Raw genomic sequence first — 21,079 nt, 5'->3', positions numbered from 1 at the left:
ACTCACTCATTCATTGCAAAAGAAGCAGCTTTGCTTTGCCTTCTTTCTTGTCTTTTTGTGAATTCTTCTGAAATATCAGTTTGTTCTGTGATAAAACGACTCAAAATGGAAAATGCCGAAGAAGTCTTTCATTTCTTAGAAGACTTTTCAAAGCGAAAGCCTAAAACTATTCCCCAGGAACTCAACGAATACTTAGCATACGTAGCGCGTACCGGTGATCCTGTATACCAGTGGCCTTTAGTGAAATGTTTATTCAAGGAGAAGCTCTTGAACGTTATAACTGACTTCTATGAGACGACCCCGGGTATCGACATCCCGCCGTACCCCAACGTAGACCCGTTTAACTATGACATTATGAAGAACAGCTTGCTGGAGCGCCTAGACGCTTTTACATCGGCACCATTCACCGTTCAAAGAATCTGTGAACTCCTGACGTTCCCTCGTAAGCAGTACAATAGAATAGACAAATTCATGAGGGCTATAGAGAAGAACATACTAGTTGTTAGCACACGTGAGCCCGGAACTCAGCGCCATCCTGATCCTGAGCCTGAGAATGGAGAAGTGGTAGAGCCTGTTGTGAACGGCTCCGACAGCAACTCGGAATATAACGTCGATGTTGAGATGGAGGATATGTCTTGGAAGGAGAATGCGGAACAACAAAGCTCTGAACCACAGCCAAGCTCTTCAGACACACACATTTCAGTAGATGACATAGAGGCGCGCCTTCAAGCTAAACAAAATACTCCAATGGAAACTCAGGATAAGACACCTACTGAGTATGAGTCTGTTACTCCACCAGAGCTTAATGTCAGCACTCATGAACCTGATCCAGAAAATAAAACTAGTGATATTTCAATACCTGAAATAATACCTGCGGCTGAAGTTACTGAAAAATCAGACTCTACTGACACAGCAGAAGCACCTGATGAAGCTAAAACTGAAGTTGAAATGAAATTGGATGTGTCTGAGAGTCCAGTCTTAGTCATCCCAGAAATAACAGTTGATGATGCAGAAATGACTGAACAAAAGCTAATAGATCAAGCAGCAGAATCAGAAAAAGAGGTGCCTCAAGAAGAAGAGGTGCCTGAAAAGGTTGATGATACTCCTGAAATGAAGCCAGTGGAGGAACCAGCCACAGAACAACCAGTGTCTACAGATGAGAGCAGCTCAGATTCAACCATGAAAGATGAAGAACCTAAGCATATTTCTGAAGTGTCAACATCTAGTGAAGAAAGCTCATCATCAAGTGACAATACAGATGGAAATAGCAACTCTCCAAAAACTGTTGAAAATAATACTGATATAATTCAAGAAGAATCAAACCAAGAAACCATTAAATTAGAGGAACCTGTAAAAGAAGAGACTAAAGAACCAGAAATTCCTCCCTGTGAAGAGAAAAAAGAGGATCCACAACCTGTCATTGAGTCTGATAATTATTCCATTTCTGACATAAGTTCAGGGCTCCCCCAACCACCAGCTGAGGCTCCTAGTCAAGAAGAGACTCTATCAGAAGAAGTAAAAGATACACCAGAAATTGAGAAGAAAGAGGAGGCTAAGACTGAAAGTGTAGATAAGGATACAGAAGGAGGAGATTCATAAGCTTCAATTATTAACAATTTAACATGGTATAAGTTAAGAATAATAAAGGATTGGACATTATTCTGATCAAGAGGACTGATGTTGAATTTGATCTGTTTAATAACCAACATTAGTATTGAGAAAAAATAACAGCAACATGTGTGATAAACATATGTATTTTAGCAAGTCAGACACTATTCAAGCGAAATTAAATTGGAAATAAGAGGAAGTAGTGGAACACTGCCAAGCTGGAGACAATTTTCGCACTTGGAATGGTTCTAATTGTCATTAAGACAGCCAAAAGGAGTCAACAAATATTGCATTTATTCATAAATTTCAAACATGATTCACCATTTGACATTTGTTAGATCAGAGATTAGGGGTCTTCAATTCAAACTGTAACTTGTGACCCTGCCCATCTAGACCAAAAAAGAGCCATACTATTTGGCCCATGAAATAAAGCTAAAGCCTGGGTTGTGTTTGGGGGCCCATGTTTTAGACAAACAAATTAGCTGTTGGATCAGAATACAGTGGATTTTATTGTATAAGAGAATTAAACAATAAATTGTAATAATTTTATTTCATTTATTTACCTATTAACAATTTATTACATTCATACTTTGCCCTTAACCATCATACATTTTCTGGAAGATTGTCAGGGACATAACAAATACCTAACATAAAATCTAAAATAATAAACTATACAACAACAAACAATAACTAAATTCTACTGCTGCACCATTAAAATAATTATACTAAAAAATCACAGCTCGTATTTCTATACAATTTGCTATAAATAATATGTACAAGTTATTTACACATTATCACTTCTTAGGAGTGTACCTTCTAACTTTGAGTTCATTCCTCATGATTTTACCGGCGGCGTTTCTTGGGATAGAGTCGAGAAAGGAGACTCCTCCTTCAAGATGCTTGTACCTTGTCAGTTTAGAGGCCACAAGGTCGTAGACTTGCTTCTCGGTGAGAGTCATTTTAGGTTTGAGAACGACGAACGCTCGGGGAACTTCGCCGGCTAAAGCGTGGGGCACTCCTACTACCGCCACGTCAGCTACTTCTGGTAGTTCCATTATGACACTTTCAAGCTCCGTAGGAGATACCTGAGACAGAAGACGGTATATTAACAACATTTCACTACAACTCAGTAGTTTAAGTAAAATTTAAAAGGCTAAACTGAAAAATGCATCTAAAAAAATATCTAACCAGCGGCAATAATTAAGCGAATACCGATCGACTATTATCTCACAAGAGACGTACGATGTAGCCCCCTTGTGAATAAAGAGATGCATATATATCCGAACGCCGGCTGTTGACGCTGCCGTCGAGTATTTTAATTATCCAGGAGAAATTGGCTCGCAAAGGTAAAAATATGCGCCAAATTACTCGCTGATCTCTATCCGCCTAAAGTTGGTATTGAAAATGAAGATCGACACTCCATCATGCATTCGCTCGTGGCATGCGCTGCTCCCGTCGAGCAATAGTAACCTGTTGCACCTGAACCGACCTGGTTACCCTTAACCTTGAGCAGCTCCTTGGTGCGGCCGACGATGTAGTAGTACGCCATGTCGCCCGTGTGTAGCCAGCCGTCGGCGTCCAGTGTCTCTGGTCGCCGCCTCGTCGTGTTGAACCAACATGTATCCCCATCCCATCCCATCTCGTACCTGATTACCCTTGACCTTGATGAGCTCTTTGGTGCGGTCAACGATGTAGAAGTACTGGTCGTCGTCGTAGTACGCCACGTCGCCCGTGTGCAGCCAGCCGTCGGCGTCCAATGTCTCTTTGGTTGCCGCCTCGTTGTTCCAGTAGCCTTTCATTACCTGCATCATTGAATAACGTTAGAACTAGGGATCTGGATTTTGTGTTTACATAATTAAAAAACCGGTCAAGTGCGAGTCGGACTCGCGTTCCAAGGGTTCCGTACATTACACAATTTAAACAATGTACTTTTTATGTGAAACGTGAGTGAAATTTCTTTAAAAACCCCGCAGGGGTAGGATCAAAAACCAAGCATTTAAGTCCGACTCACGCTTGACTCCACATTTCTAATAGGTTTTCCTGTGATCTATAGGTAAAGATTTATTTTGTGTATTTTTTTCAAAATTTTAGACCCAGTAGTTTCAGAGATAAAGGGGGAATGGTCATTTTTTGCTTATTTTCTTGTATAACTTCTAAACTGTTTATCCTAAAATTATAAAAAATATATATTTGAGATTCTCACAATAAGCTCTTTCATGTGATATGTAACACGATATAGTTTGAAAAACTTTATTTTTTTATTTTCTCATTTACCCCCCAAAAGTACCACCATGTTTAAAATTCATTTGCTTACGTTATATGTCCGTCTTTGGGTCACAAACTTTCATATGTGTACCCAATTTCAACTTAATTGGTCCAGTAGTTTCGGAGAAAATAGGCTATGACAGACAGACAGACAGACGCACGAGTGATCCTATAAGGGTTCTGTTTTTTTCCTTTTGAGGTATGGAACCCTAAAAAGGCGGGTCTACACATAACGAGCAGTTGCACTAAGTAGTTGTAGTCTGTGTAAACATTACTTGCCAGAGGCATTGAGTAATATACCCAGAGCTGTTTCTCACTGACATCCAGTTTTTTGCGGGTACGTTTTTCTGCAGTATCCTGTTTTCTGTAGTATGAGTGCAGTATCCCGCAAACAGAATGCTCGTGTGAACGTTACTATATTAGCATGTACACTACTAAAACGGGATCCTGCAGAAAACCGTATCCCGCAAAAAAACTGTACGTCAGTGGGAAAGAGCTCTTACCTAACACAAAAAGGTACAAATTAGCCTTAAGGATTTATTTACAGTAGATAGATGGGGTCTCTGTCATGACATGACAACCTGCAAAATAGTGAACGATACCTGCGGTCCTCTAATCAAGAGCTCCCCCGATTTGTGCGGGCCCAGCATCTCGCCGGTGGTGAGCGAGATGATCTTGCCCTGCGTGCCGGGGATCAGCTGCCCCACCGACCCCACCTTGTTGTAGGGATATACGTATGGAGTCATCAGGGCCACTGGTGCACTCTCTGTCATGCCGTAACCTGCAAACAAACTTCTAATTATTGGGATTTGTTCAATGACGTTTATTTAACTCATTTATCTACAATTGAGATGATTTATGGATAGGTGGCACCGCTAAGGCATTTATAAATACAAAGTTCAAATTTCCAAGTAGGTAGTTAACGCTATACTTTTTTATCGCTCTTTATTGAATGATAGAGAAATAGAGATGGGTATTAATATAAAAAAATCATAATCTATAATAGTTATGTATATTCTGTCTATATTGTTCTTTACTTGTATCATGTTTCTGTTTTATCTCCTTGTAATAAAATAAAAAATAAATAAAGTAAGACAAACCTTGTAACAAACGGATTTCATCTTTAGTCTTCTCGCATTTAAGCAGGAATTTCTCCAGCATGCTGTCCGTAGTAGGCGCCGCGCCCACCATGATTGTTTCGACAAACTGCAAGTGCTCCTTCTTGACGGACGGGTGCGTGGCGAGGAACGCGAGCAGCGAGGGCACCACGAACAACGTCGTGGGCTGGTACTCCGACAGGCACCTGATGTAGTCTTCTGGGGTAAATCTAAAAAAAAAACGTGAATGTGTAGGAATGTGAAAACGCCCGAGTAAGAATGCCAAGTAAAATATCAGAAAAGATGAATATACCCCGTTAGCCTTGTGGTTGGCGGTTTATTATAATCATACAACAACAACAAAAGGACGACCATTGCTGGACAGGGGCCTCACTCAAAATACGCCCTTAAATAAAATATCAAGCGGACTCCCAGGCTCTCGTACCTGTTTGGCTAATTAATCGAAGGTCTCCGTTTTAACTCGTCCATTTTGCTTTCGTATATCGGGATGGTCTCCTCTACAAGTCGCAATTCGTAACCGATTCTTGTGAAATTTTGTAATCAGATTCTATGATAAAAAAGTTTTTTTGTCAATCCAGTTTTTGGAAATTTTACAAAATGCGAAAATTGTCATAAAGGACTTAAGTGCCAAAAGCGTCTATGACGCTTAAGACCATTATGAGTTCACTGGAATAACGACTCAACGAACTAAGTATTTTTCACTTTTACATTTTTTAAGCTTAACGCGAAGTCTACAACTCACAGAGGCGCTAGTAGTAAGTTGACTGCCTTAGGTAGTTAGGCAGCTTGACTAGTTCAAGTTAAGCAAACGACAGTTACCTAGGCATACTGACGACATGGTAGCCAAGAGTAAGGTTGTAGTTTAGCACCCCGTTGAACCCGTAGATGTGGAAAAATGGCGGCACCGTTAGCACCACGTCGCCTTTGCCTGGAACATAGAAATATAATCATACAGTACACGCATGAGCCCAATGCACTTAATTATCCCAGACGCAGATTAATTAATGGATTTTGTTTATGCACATTATTACAAAATGAAAACACTGAAAACACATGAATTGAGGTGATTCGTATTCCGATTTTCACACAACCTCAGGAAAACTTGAATATTAAATTCTACAATGCAATGCTATTGTCCTACCGCTGATGATAAGCGAGGGCGTTCTTTGAGAGCAAGTGTTTTTCTAAGAAAAAAAATCTCGCTGGTTGCGTGAACAGCCAGTGATAACAAAATAAAAACACAACAAATAAAGCACTTAGAAAAATATACATTATACACAACCTAGCTAATACACAACATACGCTAGTTCCCATTTTCTCACCGGTAGTCAAATACCTAAATAATATATGTAACTGCTTTTATGCACCGTACCCGCACAGTAACCGTATTGAAGCATATTTTGTTCTGGGTGCCTACATTCAAGCAAACAATATTTAAAAAAAAATCTTACCCTTTTCTCCCTCATACTTCATCATCTTCGGCCACTGGACCTGCTTCAGGTTGGATACGAGATTCTTGTGCGTCAGCATGACACCTTTGGGCATGCCTGTGGTGCCGCTAGAGTAGGGGATGAGGCAGACATCGTCGGCGTTCACTTCGGGAAGGTCTGCCTCGTGGTCTGCCATCAGTAGAGGCTTCAGTCCATATACACCTGAAATTTCATCAGTTTCATTACTTACAATTAGGACGATGCACTTTGATGGACCAGTACCTATGGTGCCAGTGGTTGATTAAAAATGTACCTCCGCCGCTGACTGACAAAGCTTATAAAAAAAGCTTGTGAAAGTAGGTATGTGCGCCAAATATAAACATGTCAGGATTTAAATACACTTACCATCCTGGTGTTCAACATCGCTGCCGACCCAAATCGTGCCCTTGTAGTCCTTGAGAGACTTCGCCACCTCGGTAGCCACGGGCATGAACATCTCGATGGTGGCAATGCATTTGACGTTGCAATCCGTGAATTGCCGTTTCACCTCATCTGCAAAACAAATACATAGGTACAGTCAACATGATGTAGATACGACCTAAGTAGGTAATCAGCGGCGCTTGTGAAGCAACTATAAGGGTATAATCTCGATTGATATTCGATATTGAATGTTCATTTTGCGCCAATACCTATATGTGCCATTTTAGCGTAAATAGTGCATCTCTTATCAATTTCGCAAACGTCTACTTACCTACTATTTACTTTACATATTCTTTTTTTTTTCCTTGTAAATAACATCAAACATTTATTCAGCAAATTAGCCACAGGGGCACTTTTACATGTCAATTTTTAATTAAAATGAAGTTTAACTCTAGAATCTACGTAGGGTCAGCGAAGTGAGCATACCGCAACCCCAAGACCCAGACACATATTTACTGTGCTCTCCTGCTATAGGTATTGATCTTTGGTATTGTCTACTAAGCCCTAGTCATAATAATCTAATCTAAACCATAGTTAAAACAGATGCTGAAACTTCTAATTTGAGTAGGGTAGATAAAAAGTAGGGCGACTAACGATATCCAAATATAATTTCTCAGTAACGTTACGAAACGGACAAGATAAAATACCTACATATACCGATTAGGTATTTAAAAAAACCTTATTAATACAATAAATGTATTTATGTCATAACAAGGTACAATAGGGAGTAGGCATCATTGTGTCTGTTAGTAAGTATTAGTTGAGTCATCATAGGTAACATGTGACAACAGCAAAAATATGACCTTGCTACTGGCATTAAAAGTGATTATAAAAGCGTTATTCGACCACATAAGCTCAAATATATTTATGTTATCAGGTTGCGATTTACCTGAATATCAAATACCATCGCTTTGCTTTTTACATACTTACTAAGTAGCTCTCATTACATAGGTAGGTATATCATAAGTATAATATGTACGACTAATGTAGAGTTCTTCCTATCAGAGTATGCCCTAATTTGGCACTAGAACGAAATCTAATTTACATTATTAAGCTCTTAAAAAAAAGAAATATAAGATTGGTAAATAAAGGTAGCCACCTAACAATTACACACCAAGCAATTACTCTGGCCTACATTAAATAAATGCAAATGTTACAAAAACTTGGCTCGAAATGCGCAAATACGACAAGTGTTACAACACTCACAACTACATGTACTTACTTGTAAGTCACTGACCTGTTTACAAATAGTCTACCTACCGACAAAAACTAATATGTAGGTACCTAAAGTACAATCAACATTGTTATATGTCTCCTACATGTCCTACATGCAGCTCATTATAATTGAGTCAATATCATGGTGGACTTTAGAACAGCATCATTCAATTGCACCTTGCACTTATTTGTGGGAGTGGAGTCTACGACTCTGACAATTAAGTGTTTGCACTGCTGCTACACGTCAATTAGGAATGTAAAATGGAATTAGGTGAGGAAGAAACATCATTGACAACCATAGATTTTACCGTCAGCACACACGTAAAAATACTACCTACGTAAAATTATTTACAGTGTCTCGTTCGTCTTTTTAATTTTTCAGGTCTCTTCCAAAACCAGCTTTGCGTCGATGCTCAATCTAATCAGCATAAGCAGGTAGGTACAATGGTTGCATTTATCACAAGTTCTAGTTAAAAGTCCCAGTCCTATTAACTGTCCTATATGCAGACCTGAAAACTTCGGCGTATTTATTTGAATCTCCCTCCGAATCCAGAGCCCAGAGTTCAAGCACACCGGTTCGCCATGCAATTGTTAATTATCAGGATGACGTCCTTAAAATATTATAAATAACATGTTGCTGCAAACTTTATACCTTTATAATGTCAAATGTAATGTCCAAGGTTTAAAGCAATAAAGTTTATTATTATTCTCTTTATTTATCTTTCATCTTAGGCTAGGTTTTTATAATATGGATATAAAAGTAAAATACAAAAACACTTATAAAACATTACAAAAAATATATAAACACATTATAAAAAACCTAACCTAGGGTACCGCCGGCAGCGGGGCAAGGCCCAAGCTGCCGGTGGTCAGGGCCGCAGAGAGAGGAACCGGCGGACTATCCGCGCCGTGTCCAAGATAACCGCCTTCTGCATCTGACCCTTGATCCAACCACCTAGCGAGAGTCTCTCAAGGTGTTGGTCGAGACTCTTCGCTATGAGACCGTTCGCTGAAACGACTATCGGGACAATGATCGTCGAATCAACATCCCACATGGCGGTTATCTCGTGAGCCAAGTCTAGGTACTTACTGGACTTGTCCTTCTCGGCTTTCACGAGATTCTCATCATGGGGGATGGTGATGTCGACGAGCACGGCCCGGCGCTGCGATCGATCTATTATCACAATGTCAGGCTTATTGGCTACAATAGTCCTTTCAGTGATGATAGATCGATCCCAATAGAGCGTGGCACGACCATTCTCGAGAACTGGCACAGGTAAATACTTGTAGTACGGTACTTCGCAGTCCACAAGGCCGTATAGAAGAGCAAGCTGCTGGTGAATAATCCTGGCTACGAGATTATGTCTGTGCAAGTACTCGCCGTTAGCAAGATGAGAACAACCGGAAATGATATGCCTGAGTGACTCTCCGGGACGGCGGCATGCCCGACAAATGTCGACCGTACCGTCCTTCAGGATATATTTCCGATAGTTGTTCGTCATCATAACTTCGTCCGCAATTGCACAGGCAAAACCCTCGGTTTCTCCGAAGAGGTCCCCGAATCGTAACCAGTTCACCGACGCGAGCAGGTCTACATCGGGTCCCGTGAGGGCCTTGTAGAACCGCCCGTGTAGCACCTTACTCTCCCATACCGCCTTGCGGCCCGCAGCACTTTGTACCACAGGTTTGTGCCAGTTCTCGTTTGCCAAGGAGAGCGGCGTGAAGTGCCTGTCCACTGCCACCACATCACGATGCATCCCACACTCGTTGTTAAGGAAATAATTCCTGAGATTGCACACCTCGCGGTTGTGGAGATCTTTGGCGTTAAGGAAGCCTCGACCTCCACACTTCCGTGAGATGTACAATCTCATAACTGACGAGCGTGGGTGTAGCATACGGTGTGTGGTGAGTAGTAGACGGACCCTCCGATCCAGGGCGTCCAGCTCGGTCTGAGTCCACCTTAGTATGCCAAAGGAGTATATGAGTATGGGCATTACCCAGGCGTTGAAGGCGCGCACTTTATTGCCTCCTGACAAAAGACTGTTAAGGACTTTTGTGAGCCGACTGAAAAAGCGCTCCTTCACCGACCGTCTAATACCCTCGCCCTCAATACCCAACGACTGTGACATACCAAGGTATTTATAGGTTTCTGATTCAGAGATAGATCTGAAAGACATTGTCTCAGAAAGTTGTAAATTTGTTGAATTTACAACCTCCCCCAGCTGTACATGCATAACCGCACACTTATCGACACCAAACTCCATTCTGATGGCGGTACTGAAAACTTCTGTGGTTTTCAATAGCACCATCAAGTCTTGGTTATTTGGCGCAAATAGCTTGAGGTCATCCATGTACAGAAGGTGAGAAATGACTTCACCCTCTCTCCGAAGCTGGCAACCTAACCCTGAATCCTTCAGCAGGGTGCTGAGGGGATTCAGAGCTAGGCAGAACCACAGGGGACTCAGACTGTCACCCTGAAATATTCCTCGCTCGATCCTTATAAAGTCCTGCGGGCCAGGGCGGTCATCTCCACCTCCTGGTTGACGAAGGCCTGTGATCCACTGCCTCATACACGCACTTAGGAAGGATATTAAAGCTGCATCAAGTTTATACAGCTCCAATACCCTTCTCAGCCATGAGTGAGGCACCGAATCATAGGCCTTCTTATAGTCAATCCAGGCGGCCGAGAGGCCCCCCCTGTTCCGCCGAACTTGCTGGCATATGGTCATGTCTATGAGGAGGAGCTCTTTAGTACCACGGGACCCAACCCTACATCCATTTTGAGCGGACGCCAAAATGTTGTTAGCGACAATGTGCGCGTTGATTTTTGCTCTCAAAATGGATGTAAGGAGCTTGTAGAGTGTAGGCAAGCACGTGATGGGTCTGTAGTTCTTCGCTTCCGTGGTACTACCGGACTTGTAGAGCAGGAAGGTCACACCAGTTGTTAGGGAAGGTGGGAGGGAACCGAGCTCTAGGGCTTGTTGGAACTGCGTTGCCAACCGTTCGTGCGAGCATCGAAACCATTTTAGCCAGAAGTTGTGCAATCCGTCCGGTCCAGGACTTTTCCAGTTCTGGGCCGTACGGATGGCACAACTTACATCGTCGGGGCTGATGGTAATAGCACCCATAGGTTCGATGTTCTCGCACTCACGTTCGACAACGTCTATCCAACGGCCCTCCGTGTGTTCAACAGGCACTGACCAGATGCTACGCCAGAAATCAGTCATGGCAGTAGCATCCGGCAACCGCATGTCGGACACACGAGGATCGGCTTCCTCCCACCTTCGGTATACCTTCCTTTGGTCACTTTGAAAGAGACGATTCTGCTGGAATCGATCCACACGCTCTCTGTAGCGGCGAATACGGTTTGCCCATGCATAGACTTTCTGCTTTAGAAAGTCGATGCGCTCTGTGACATTGGCCATGTAGTCGCGGGGCCTGACATCCGTCCCCGCGAACGCCTGGTTCACAAAGCGCATTACTCGGGGGCGATTGTTGCCCCCCCTAAAGCAGATCAACTTTGCAATGAGAGTCCTAAACGAGCTGATACGTCGCTCGATCCGCGCTTGCCATGCAGGGACACCTCCGGCGGTCCTAGGTGCACGTTCAGCGTCCGGTAACTTGACTCGAGCAACACGGCACGCCGCGATGGCTCCGCAGTACATGATCGAGTGCGTATCTTCTAAATCTTTACTAGTCCGTAAATGTGGCTCTAGTAAAGCGTTTAGGGCTCCCACTAGCGCTAGATTGCGTCTATTCATAGGCAGACGTGGTAGTCGTGGCCTAGAGATGGTTGTGGCGCGATACTGCGTAATCGCCTCTTCCAAAGTCCTCCTCACTTGCTCATTAGCAGAAGTACTCACACTCGCACAGTCCCCATCGTCGGTATTAAAATCAACCCGCGGCGCCCCCGGTGCCAGGTCGGGTGCGGGCACCGGATCCGGCGATGTGGCGGGCAGATCTCGTACCGAGGTGGAGTCCGCGCGAGCAGAGAGAGCCTCCTGGCGAAGCTGATCAAGTGTCGCGTCATCCAACCGCTTTAAACGTTGAATGACACGCACCTGGTCCGATAGTCGCTGCTCCGATACGGTGATGGTAGGTTCAAGTGCCTGAAACAGAGGCAGCATCCTTGAACGATACGCGGACAGTCGGGTTCCCCCCTCTGTAACCCCATAGTAGGCGCGCATGACGTTCTCATTCATCGATTGAGTCCATCGCATGCGACGCACTACACCACCGGCAGCGGGAGCCGTGGGCGGGGCAGGATGTCCCGCAGGCCCCAAGCGTGCCGGCAGCGGTGGCCGCCCTCGTCGCGCAGGTGGTCGTGGCGGCGGCGGCGGCGGCGGCCCGCACTCGTCGCTCGACTCGCTGGTGTCGGGCGCGGTGGCGAATTCATCGCCCGACGACAATTGCGAGGAGACGGACGAGGCGGGCGAGGGTGGTGGACGTGCGTTGGTTGTGGTAGACGCTTGTGGACGCGTTTTACTCCGTGTGATCATTTTCTCTCTTTATCATTCGACCATTGTTTGTCGGCTAGTTTTGTACATATGTAGTTACATTTTTGCGGTCACGTATCCTTTGCGAGTGTCGCAAATGTGAAGAGGTAACTTTTCCACAAGAATGTACAAGGAAAATGTAGAAAAAGCCAGTAAAAACATATTTGATTAAAAAGAAAAGGAAAATTTTGTAAAAAACGCGTCTGACGTTGACAGCGTCATTTTTTTATTATTATTATTATTATTATCTTGTTTTTCGTATTTTCTCGGCTTTCACCGGAATACTGCTATGCACGGGCCTAGGCCAAGTGCATCTCAGGTAAGTGTAAATATGTATTATCTCCTTAATTTACGGTACATCAGGATGAGCGGTTCCTGTCCGTCGTGTGAGTCTCCGAGTTTGCGGTAAGTGGTTCAGTAGTTGACGCTATGGAAAAGTTTAAGGTTGCATGGGTAGCTGATAGTGAGGTTGGTCTGGTTGAAGCAGCAAGAGTTTCTTGGTCAGTTTGTAAGAATTTTCTTACAATGCGGTATGTATTGAGGATAACGGCCTTCTGAAGGAGATGGAATGTTTTGGGCGGTAATTTTAAGGTCCTTAGAGATTGATGTAGCTGTTTAGGTATTACACCTGTAGTGGATAAAACAATCGGTACTATTGTCACTTTCTGCAGATGCCATATCCGGATTATTTCATCTTTCAGTTCAATGTATTTGCTAAGTTTTTCGGCTATGGTACTTTGTAAGTTATGTGTATTAGGAACGGCTATATCTATGAGGTATCCAGTTTTGCAAGTTTTGTCTATTAGTGTGATGTCAGGTCTGTTATGATGGGTAGTTCGGTCAGTAAGGATGGTTCGGTCATAATACAGTTTGGCTGTTGAGTTGTCTAATACACTTTCAGGTTTATATTTGTAATATGGCTCTATTTCAGTAATGAAATGTTGTTGATAGGCAAGTCTTTGGTGGATAATATTTGCAACTTGGTCATGTCTATGTTTGTAGTCGGTCTGGGCTATTGTTTTACATGCACTTGTTATATGTTGTATGGTTTCCGGGCAGCTATTGCATTTTCTACATCTGTCGTTGTTTAGAGTTTTTGTTATGTGTCGTTGGTAGTTTCTTGTCTCTATTACCTGGTCTTGTATCGCCATCATGAAGCCTTCAGTCTCCGGGAACAGCTCGCCACGACTCAGCCACGCGTTCGACGCCTCCTTGTCGACATTAGGTTGGCATAAGTCTTGATGATGTCTGCCGTGGAGAGACTTTCTAGCCCATTCGGCGTGTTTAGTTTTGTCGTCTGTCAGGTGTTCATTTCTTTGTGTAATTGTATCTTGTAGATTAAGCGGTGTCAGTTTACGGTCATTGTGTGTTGTTGCTTTGTGTAGTGTAGAAGATTCTGATTTGTTGAAGAAATACTGTCTTAGAGCTGTGATTTGTCTGTTATGTAGGTTTGTTATGTCAGTGATGCCTCTTCCTCCTTCTTTTCTTGGTAGTGTCAGTCTCTGTATACATGATCTAGGGTGATGTTTACGGAATTTGGTCATCGTCGTATTAATTGTGCGTTGCAGTGCTTTGAGGTCGGATTTGGTCCAGTTTATTACACCGAAAGAGTATGTGAGAACGGGGATGGCAAATGTATTTATGGCTTTTACAGGCTTTTACATTTTTTATTATTATTATTATTATAAACTAAATAGGAAAGTGAGGATAATCTGAACCAGGCGTTATCACAGGCGGTTAACACATCACTGTTGCCTTTTCCGGATGCACCAATGTGATTACCGCCGTAGAATGTAGAGTACTAATATCACATGTCACATATTTTACCGGCGACCATGGAAAAATAAGATTAGGACAACGAACGCATGCAGGGTGAGATATCTTCTCAGCGTTTCAATTTCAGACGCTTAGCGAGGCCAAGCTGTGCGCCATTCGATTATCAAACTTATTACCTTACCATAGAACACGTTTTCTGTGCCATAGAATTACTAATGCACTCACCAGCAGTGTATAAAGGATTCGCGAAAGTAACAACCAACCCAGCCTTCATAGCTCCGTAGATGAGGACCACGAACTCCGGCAGATTGGGCAGGATGAGCCCGATCTTCTCTCCTGGCTTCATCTTCAGGGCTCCAACGAGGCCTTTGGCGCAGCGCTCGATCATGAGCTGCATCATACTGTAGTCGTAACCGCGCCCGGATGCGCCGCATGTCTGGATATAAACATACATTATGACATTGTTTGCACAGGTTAACTTGCATATACCTAAATAAGATTTTTTATGATTCTAAAGTAAAGAAAATCTCCGAGCATCTTACGAACCTAGTAGGCTAAAGTCAAAACATAGAGTAATTAAACAGCAAAGTATATACCTCTAAACATGTACCTATGTTAGAAACTCTACTGTTAACTCTACCATAGTAGAGTCCGTGGCAAAAGGTATTTAGAAGGTAGGTATGTACCAAGAAAATACTAGTTTACCGAGTCGCGCTTACTTCTTGGCTAATAATAGAAAAGTGTGTTTTCTATTTTTCGCAAAAAACAAATGACTGCATCGTAACATAACAGCAGTCGTACTTCGGTCGTGTGACGCAAGCAGATGACATTTAAGATCAATTTATTCATGCATCCAAGAAAAATGTTGTTGTTTACAGCGTGTTGTGCGGTGAAAAATGTTGTCGCATTTCAATTTGTGGGCTAATTTCGTAAAAAAAGGGGTTGAGGTTGATGCACAAGGGAACGGCAGTAAGGATTTCAGAAGATACCTATTTACGTAAGTAATTCTTCCTTTAATTCAAAATCACCTTTTTAATACAGTTGCTCAAAAAGTGGTACTTTTTAATACAGTTGCTCAAAAAGTGGTACTTTTTGTGGCTGCGTAGCGTGCGAGAAGCTCAATTTCTCGAACTAGTGCTTTTTACTTTTTAGTTCCAAACTATACTTTCGAAACGCAGTTAAAATTGAATTGGGAAAGGGCCTCATGAGTTATGAGGAGGTGTCGTTGACCAACCCGCGCCGGGCCCGCGGCGGCCGCGGCCGGGGCGCGCACGAGTATGAAGGTATCGCGGGCTGCGGCAGCTCGCGTATCTTAGCTGTATAGGTACTTTTGGTTTTGGTTTGGTTTGGTGGTATGATTCTACTAATGATATATTAATTTATTATTTTTTCGCAATTGTATTAAAAAACGTCGTTTACAACACGTGTGAAATGTATTTTTACACTAGTTGTAAAATGTACTATTTTCTACTCCAGCACTCTTAGTGAGATCGAAATCAACTTCAAAAGAAGCGCGGCGCGCGGGGCCCTGGCGCAGTGTTATTCCTTCTACCTTCTACTCTGTCATACAGAACTATCGCGAAAAATCGCGCAAAAGTACTCAATCTTACCTATTATACCTAATGCTCTACAGTACAATCTGCCTTCCCTAATCAAAATTAAAATCCCTCGAGTCTCAGTATTATTAGGCAGGTACCTAATAGAAAATAATATCTCGGAGACTTTCACTATCTGGGAGAGATGGGAAAACATATAAAAACTCACAAATGCGCATTTTCCCAGAGATAAGACCTAGCTCGATCAATTTTTTGCCCCCGGAAACCCCCATATAGCAAATTTCATCGAAATTGTTAGAGCCGTTTCCGAGATCCCCGAAATTCATAAATATACCTACAACAATTGCTCGTTTAAAGGTATAAGACTAATCTTATACAGTACATAAATAAATAATTACTTAAATAGCCAGACACTAATATCCCAGTCAAATCCCAAGATAGCGTTATAAATTGGGTCAGATAACCATTCTTACTCTGCCGATTTGAATTGGCAATATTCCATCCCGCGTAAACGACTTTGTAAACAATTCCCAAACACATACCTACTCGTAAGTTCTAATAAACCGTAATTACTATAGGAGCCAGGAAAAAGGCAATCTCTTAATTTTCGGCCGTAGTATTTTTTTAGTTATTAAACTAAAATTATCAATGATGCTCTAATTGGAAAACTGATTACGGTAAGTCCGGGGTAGTTGGCCATAGTTTTTTTAGAACGCAATAAAAAAATAACTACATGTACCTAATTGAAGAAATCTTTATTTCTTCATAAACTTTGAACAATTGAATTTTGAAAATGAAACTAATTGAAAATTATTTCCATTAAGATCAGCTTGAAAAAGCCATCTCTCCAGAGGTGTCCGGGAGTGATGACCATACCATTACAGAAGAGATGGCCATAAATTATCTACTCATTTTAGTGTATGTTTAGTTTGAATTTTTTATTTCCCATGTGTCTTTTCTTCTCAAGATCCCGTTAAGGCCACCCAATACCAGCAAACAGCGCACTCAAAGCAATCTTGGATGAGAAGGGGCTCGTGATATTTTTTCCCACACCCGCAGTATTTATCTTTCTTAATAGACTCTTTTGAAAAAAAATACAAAATAGTTATTTACCTATAAATGACAGGAAAACCTATTAGAAATGTGCAGTCAAGCGTGAGTCGGACTTAATTACTCTCAGTTTTTGATCCGACCCCTAATACGGGTTTTTTAAAGACATTTCACTCAAGTTTCACATAAAAAATACATTGTTTAAATTGTGTAATGTACGATACCCTTGGAACGCGAGGCCGACTCGCACATGGCCAGTTTTTAATTCGTTATCATGCATAGGAAGACATCGTCACTGCTATCTGATAACCTTCGGAATACCCTCTCTGTGATAGATACATCTTCATCGCTGTGTAATACCTTCACGGCCATATGGCCATAATACCCCGACTTGAACTGGCCATCTCTCCTTTCCGTTCGGGAGAGAAGGCCTCGCCTAAAATTAACATAAGTTGAGACTCGAGCTCCACCCTTATTTAGGTTAGAACAAAACTATAGTCATGTACCTACTTTGCACCTAAAACAAATAACACCATTAGAATTAGAAAATAGCATCACCGCCATGTAAAATATGAACCTTCTAAAAAATATTTGCACTAGTCAAAACAATCAACACGGATTTTATGTACTTTTACAATTGTTTTCCCCAAAATGTTGGTCACATCTTTGCTCCCAAGCATGACGTAAAGCGTACTAAACAAAACCTAGTAACATGTATTCATCAGAAATTCGGATAGATGCAGATGGCCATAAGGGCGAAATTACCATTCTTATGGCCATCTACCTTGGAATTACCCTAGTTACGACGCGAATTCCTTGCAATATATAGGTGCTGGCAAAATGCAGTCGGTAAGTGCACTGTGCGGGTTAGTTGTATTTTCTATTTGCGACTGACTAATCTGCAATTACTACACACCTACGCGTCAAGTCTAGTGGTACTGTTTATTTACAGCCTCTGAGTTTGCAGCCACGCTATCAATAGGACGCCAGACTAACCGACATAGCCACATACGAATATGAGGACTGGTATTAAAAGTTGTGAAAGTTACGCCTGGAGAGGAACTTTGGACATTTTATAAGCTCGTAACTTTTTGTAACAAAATTTACAAGAGTAGAAATATGTCATTACTCTGTTTTGATACAAAATAAAATAACAATGGATTCTACCTAATTTACCGACTGCCCTATGGCCGGAAAACGGAAACTGGGTCATTATCTCGGTTTCGATCGAAACGAAGCGAACGAATTCGTCAATAAGGATGCATTTAACGTGCGGTGCGTGCGGTAACTTTAGTAGTTAACGCATGGGCGCAAAATATCACGGCAGATTGATTATGTTAACTAAACACGCTCACTGCTGGGGCGGTCGAAAAAAAATGACCAGTTTGCTGGAGCATTCAAAGATCATTACGGGCGACCTTATTTTGTCGCCCATAACATAATTAACGGTCTCGTTATGTGAACGTTTAAGGGCATGATACCTTGTTGTCCGATGCTACCTTGGTCCATCAAAATTGCGGAAGAGATGTTATAATGTTATGTTGTATTTTTTTGTCAAGAGCACCGCGTGGCTGCCAAGCGTTACCGTAGCCTCAACCTTCAGATAGGGACTATTTATAATTATCTAGCATCCGTATGGCGGAGCAGTGAACTTTGTACTGCATGTAAATAACTAAATTGATGATCGGAGCAATGCAATAATGCACGTTATGCACGTGCATTCATTTGCCGCCATTTGATTAATTGTTCGATGCATTAGCTTGCATTTAGTTCGTCGCGTGCTTATATTACCTACACCGTGTACAATAAGTCCGAATACACATCTTTTTACCTTGGCTCTAAAGACATACGGATTACATGTCATCAAATTCTTATTTTAATATCGGTGCACAATATTTTGAAGGTGAATCTTGGATGCCATATATGCTTATAAAAAAACGCAAAGTACATGGCATTTCCGAAGCGACCAAGAAAAAGAGAGTGCAAAGATCTAACATAATATTTTAGCTCGGAAAGTTGTCGTTTATCCTTCAATACAAGCGGGGAAAAACGCGTTTTATCCACTAGTGGGGAAAGTAATTTGACCTTGGATGGAGCGTGTTTAAGTAGCTTGACAGATAACAAAACGTAAAACGCTCATGATAATGGTTCGTTCGATATTAATTATCATTAAATAAATGGTATGAGAATCTAATAAAAAATACCAAATTTAGCTTTATTTAATGATTTTAAGTCATAAACCTTAAAATTCCATAAGAAACGTTTTTGTGTTTATAATGATGTTAAATATAATTCTGAACGCACAAGTTGAGTCGATGCAATTTCAAAACGCATCGTTAACATTTCATACATCAGAAATTTCAACATTGTCAACAATTTTTTTACTTAAAACCTTTTCTCACCAACTCGCGTAAAAATACACAACTTTCTGTTATAATATCGTAAAGAAATGAGTGATTCCAGTGATGAAGATGATCTAACGCCTGTGGATGTTGCACTTTCCTCGCTATAGTGAGGTGAAAAGTTTTGTGTTACACACGGGCGCAAATGTATTTTACTTCTCGTGTGTTGAAACACTCGCTACGCTCAGGATTCTATTTTAGAACCACTCGCTTCGCTCGTGGTTCACCTATAGAATCCTTTCGCTTGCTCATGTTTCAATTCTACACTCGCGGGTAAAATACAACTTTGCACCCTTGTATAACAAATAACTATTCTTGGCACGCAGTTTGTTTTTCTGACGAGAAACTGTTTGTGTTAGAACAGCCTCATAATGCCCAAAATGATCGATTGTGGGCACCACGGATAGAAGACGTTCCAGACAACCAGAAAAATGTTCCTAGGTTCAGAGCTCACCATCGGTCATGGTGTGGGGTGCAGTAGGTATGTAAGAGGGGTCAACTACCTTTAGTATTTATAGATAAAGAGGATTAACGCACGCACTATAAAACCGAGGTTTTGGAGACGATTGTTGCTCCAAATTTAAAGTGTATGTTTGGGAATGAATATTATGTGTTCCAACAAGACGGAGCTCCTTCACACACGGCAAATGCTGTTCAAGCTTGGTGTCGTGTCAGGCTAATTTGACAGATTTTTGTCGAAACATGAAATGTCGAAAGATTATTTTGTTTGGTCGTACATACTTTCGAAATTACATGATGATAAAATCATAAACCTGGATCATTTCAAAAAGGTTATCGGGCGTATTTGGGACGAAATGCCAATGTAAATGGTGCGTGCTGCGTGTGATTCATTCGAGAAGCGTTTGAGGCTGGTAAAAAAAGTTGAAGGTGGAGTTAATTCGAAACATTTGTTGTAAATACATATATTATATAAGTGTACCATTTTAATAAAATATAATTATAATAGTTGTAACTATTCGTACATTTATTTTATTCAATATTTGTACTGTATTCGGACTTATTGGACACAGTGTAAGTAAATTCCTGCAAACTAACTACTCATATTTACTTACCCAGGTGTAATTTCAACACTAAATTAACAATGCAGAACCCTAAAAACAACTGTTTTCTTAACATAAAGAAGTAAGACAAGAATGCCTATGGCATTTGTACAAAAAATACTTATTCTGCCAAACAAATATTAATATTATAAAATTAAAAATACTCACCACACAAGGCTTATCCGACCACAACTCGACATCCCGAAACACGTAATCCGTCAAAGCTTCTTTTCCGATTTCAATTTCACCCCATGTTGAAGTCAAATACTTGCCCTCGACGACGGGCGCAGCCTTCGTAGCGAAGCACCTGTTGTTTAACACATTCCGAAGTATTTTAGTTTTACGGGTTAGTTTAGGGGGAGAGTTTAGGATCTTTACAAAATTGCCGCGCAAAACTTTCAAATGAGACATGGTTGCGCGCGAGTTTTCGCGGGAAGAAGCGGCGTACGAATGCGAGACGCGAGCGCAGAACAAGTATTTCCTTTGGTTGCAGCGATTAGAGTTCTTGAACGAGCCAGTATAATCGTAACCTCGAAATCCAAATGACTATGCGTAACTAGATAACGCCCTTATACTGGTTTTTTAGCTTTGGATGTGATTGGAACGAGTCGAGTCTGACGGC

General features: G+C 41.6%; 2 protein-coding genes across 3 annotated transcripts; one reads left to right on the top strand and one right to left on the bottom strand.

Moving 5' to 3' along the window:
* On the top strand, positions 1-2,079 carry LOC134747981 (serine/threonine-protein phosphatase 4 regulatory subunit 2-like). Its single transcript, XM_063682663.1, has one exon. It carries the CDS (start codon positions 106-108, stop codon positions 1,597-1,599), a length of 1,494 nt encoding a protein of 497 aa, XP_063538733.1. The 5' UTR covers positions 1-105; the 3' UTR covers positions 1,600-2,079.
* A 64-nt stretch (positions 2,080-2,143) lies between these two features.
* LOC134747980 (probable 4-coumarate--CoA ligase 1) lies at positions 2,144-20,927 on the bottom strand. 2 transcript variants are annotated; one of them, XM_063682661.1, is made up of 10 exons: positions 20,626-20,927; positions 14,614-14,824; positions 6,827-6,973; positions 6,443-6,643; positions 5,811-5,919; positions 4,974-5,200; positions 4,476-4,654; positions 3,270-3,410; positions 3,098-3,112; positions 2,144-2,693 (listed from the first exon to the last, which is right to left on the bottom strand). In XM_063682661.1, the coding sequence occupies exons 1-10, from the start codon at positions 20,866-20,868 to the stop codon at positions 2,403-2,405; spliced, it is 1,764 nt and encodes a 587-aa protein (XP_063538731.1). In that variant the 5' UTR covers positions 20,869-20,927; the 3' UTR covers positions 2,144-2,402. The 2 variants fall into 2 exon arrangements, with proteins under 2 accessions (XP_063538731.1, XP_063538730.1); XM_063682660.1 differs by lacking the exon at positions 3,098-3,112 and having other exon boundaries at positions 3,255-3,410.
* Between the last annotated feature and the right edge of the window lie 152 nt (positions 20,928-21,079).

Source organism: Cydia strobilella, chromosome 15 (assembly GCF_947568885.1).
Source record: "Cydia strobilella chromosome 15, ilCydStro3.1, whole genome shotgun sequence".
Taxonomy (NCBI): Eukaryota; Metazoa; Arthropoda; class Insecta; order Lepidoptera; family Tortricidae; genus Cydia; species Cydia strobilella.
The sequence above is the reverse complement of the archived record's forward strand: the minus strand, read 5'-3'. Positions and strand labels throughout refer to the sequence as shown.

What these genes read in the sequence shown, in the direction of transcription:
- LOC134747981 (XM_063682663.1), top strand. Translation starts at nt 106, where the DNA reads ATGGAAAATGCCGAAGAAGTCTTTCATTTCTTAGAAGACTTTTCAAAG.
- LOC134747980 (XM_063682660.1), bottom strand. Translation starts at nt 20,868, where the DNA reads ATGTCTCATTTGAAAGTTTTGCGCGGCAATTTTGTAAAGATCCTAAAC. An exon ending in GGTCGGATAAGCCTTGTGTG is followed by an intron (nt 14,825 to 20,625) that starts GTGAGTATTTTT and finishes GTTTATATCCAG; the next exon opens with ACATGCGGCGCATCCGGGCG. An exon ending in TGAAATCCGTTTGTTACAAG is followed by an intron (nt 4,655 to 4,973) that starts GTTTGTCTTACT and finishes GTTTGTTTGCAG; the next exon opens with GTTACGGCATGACAGAGAGT.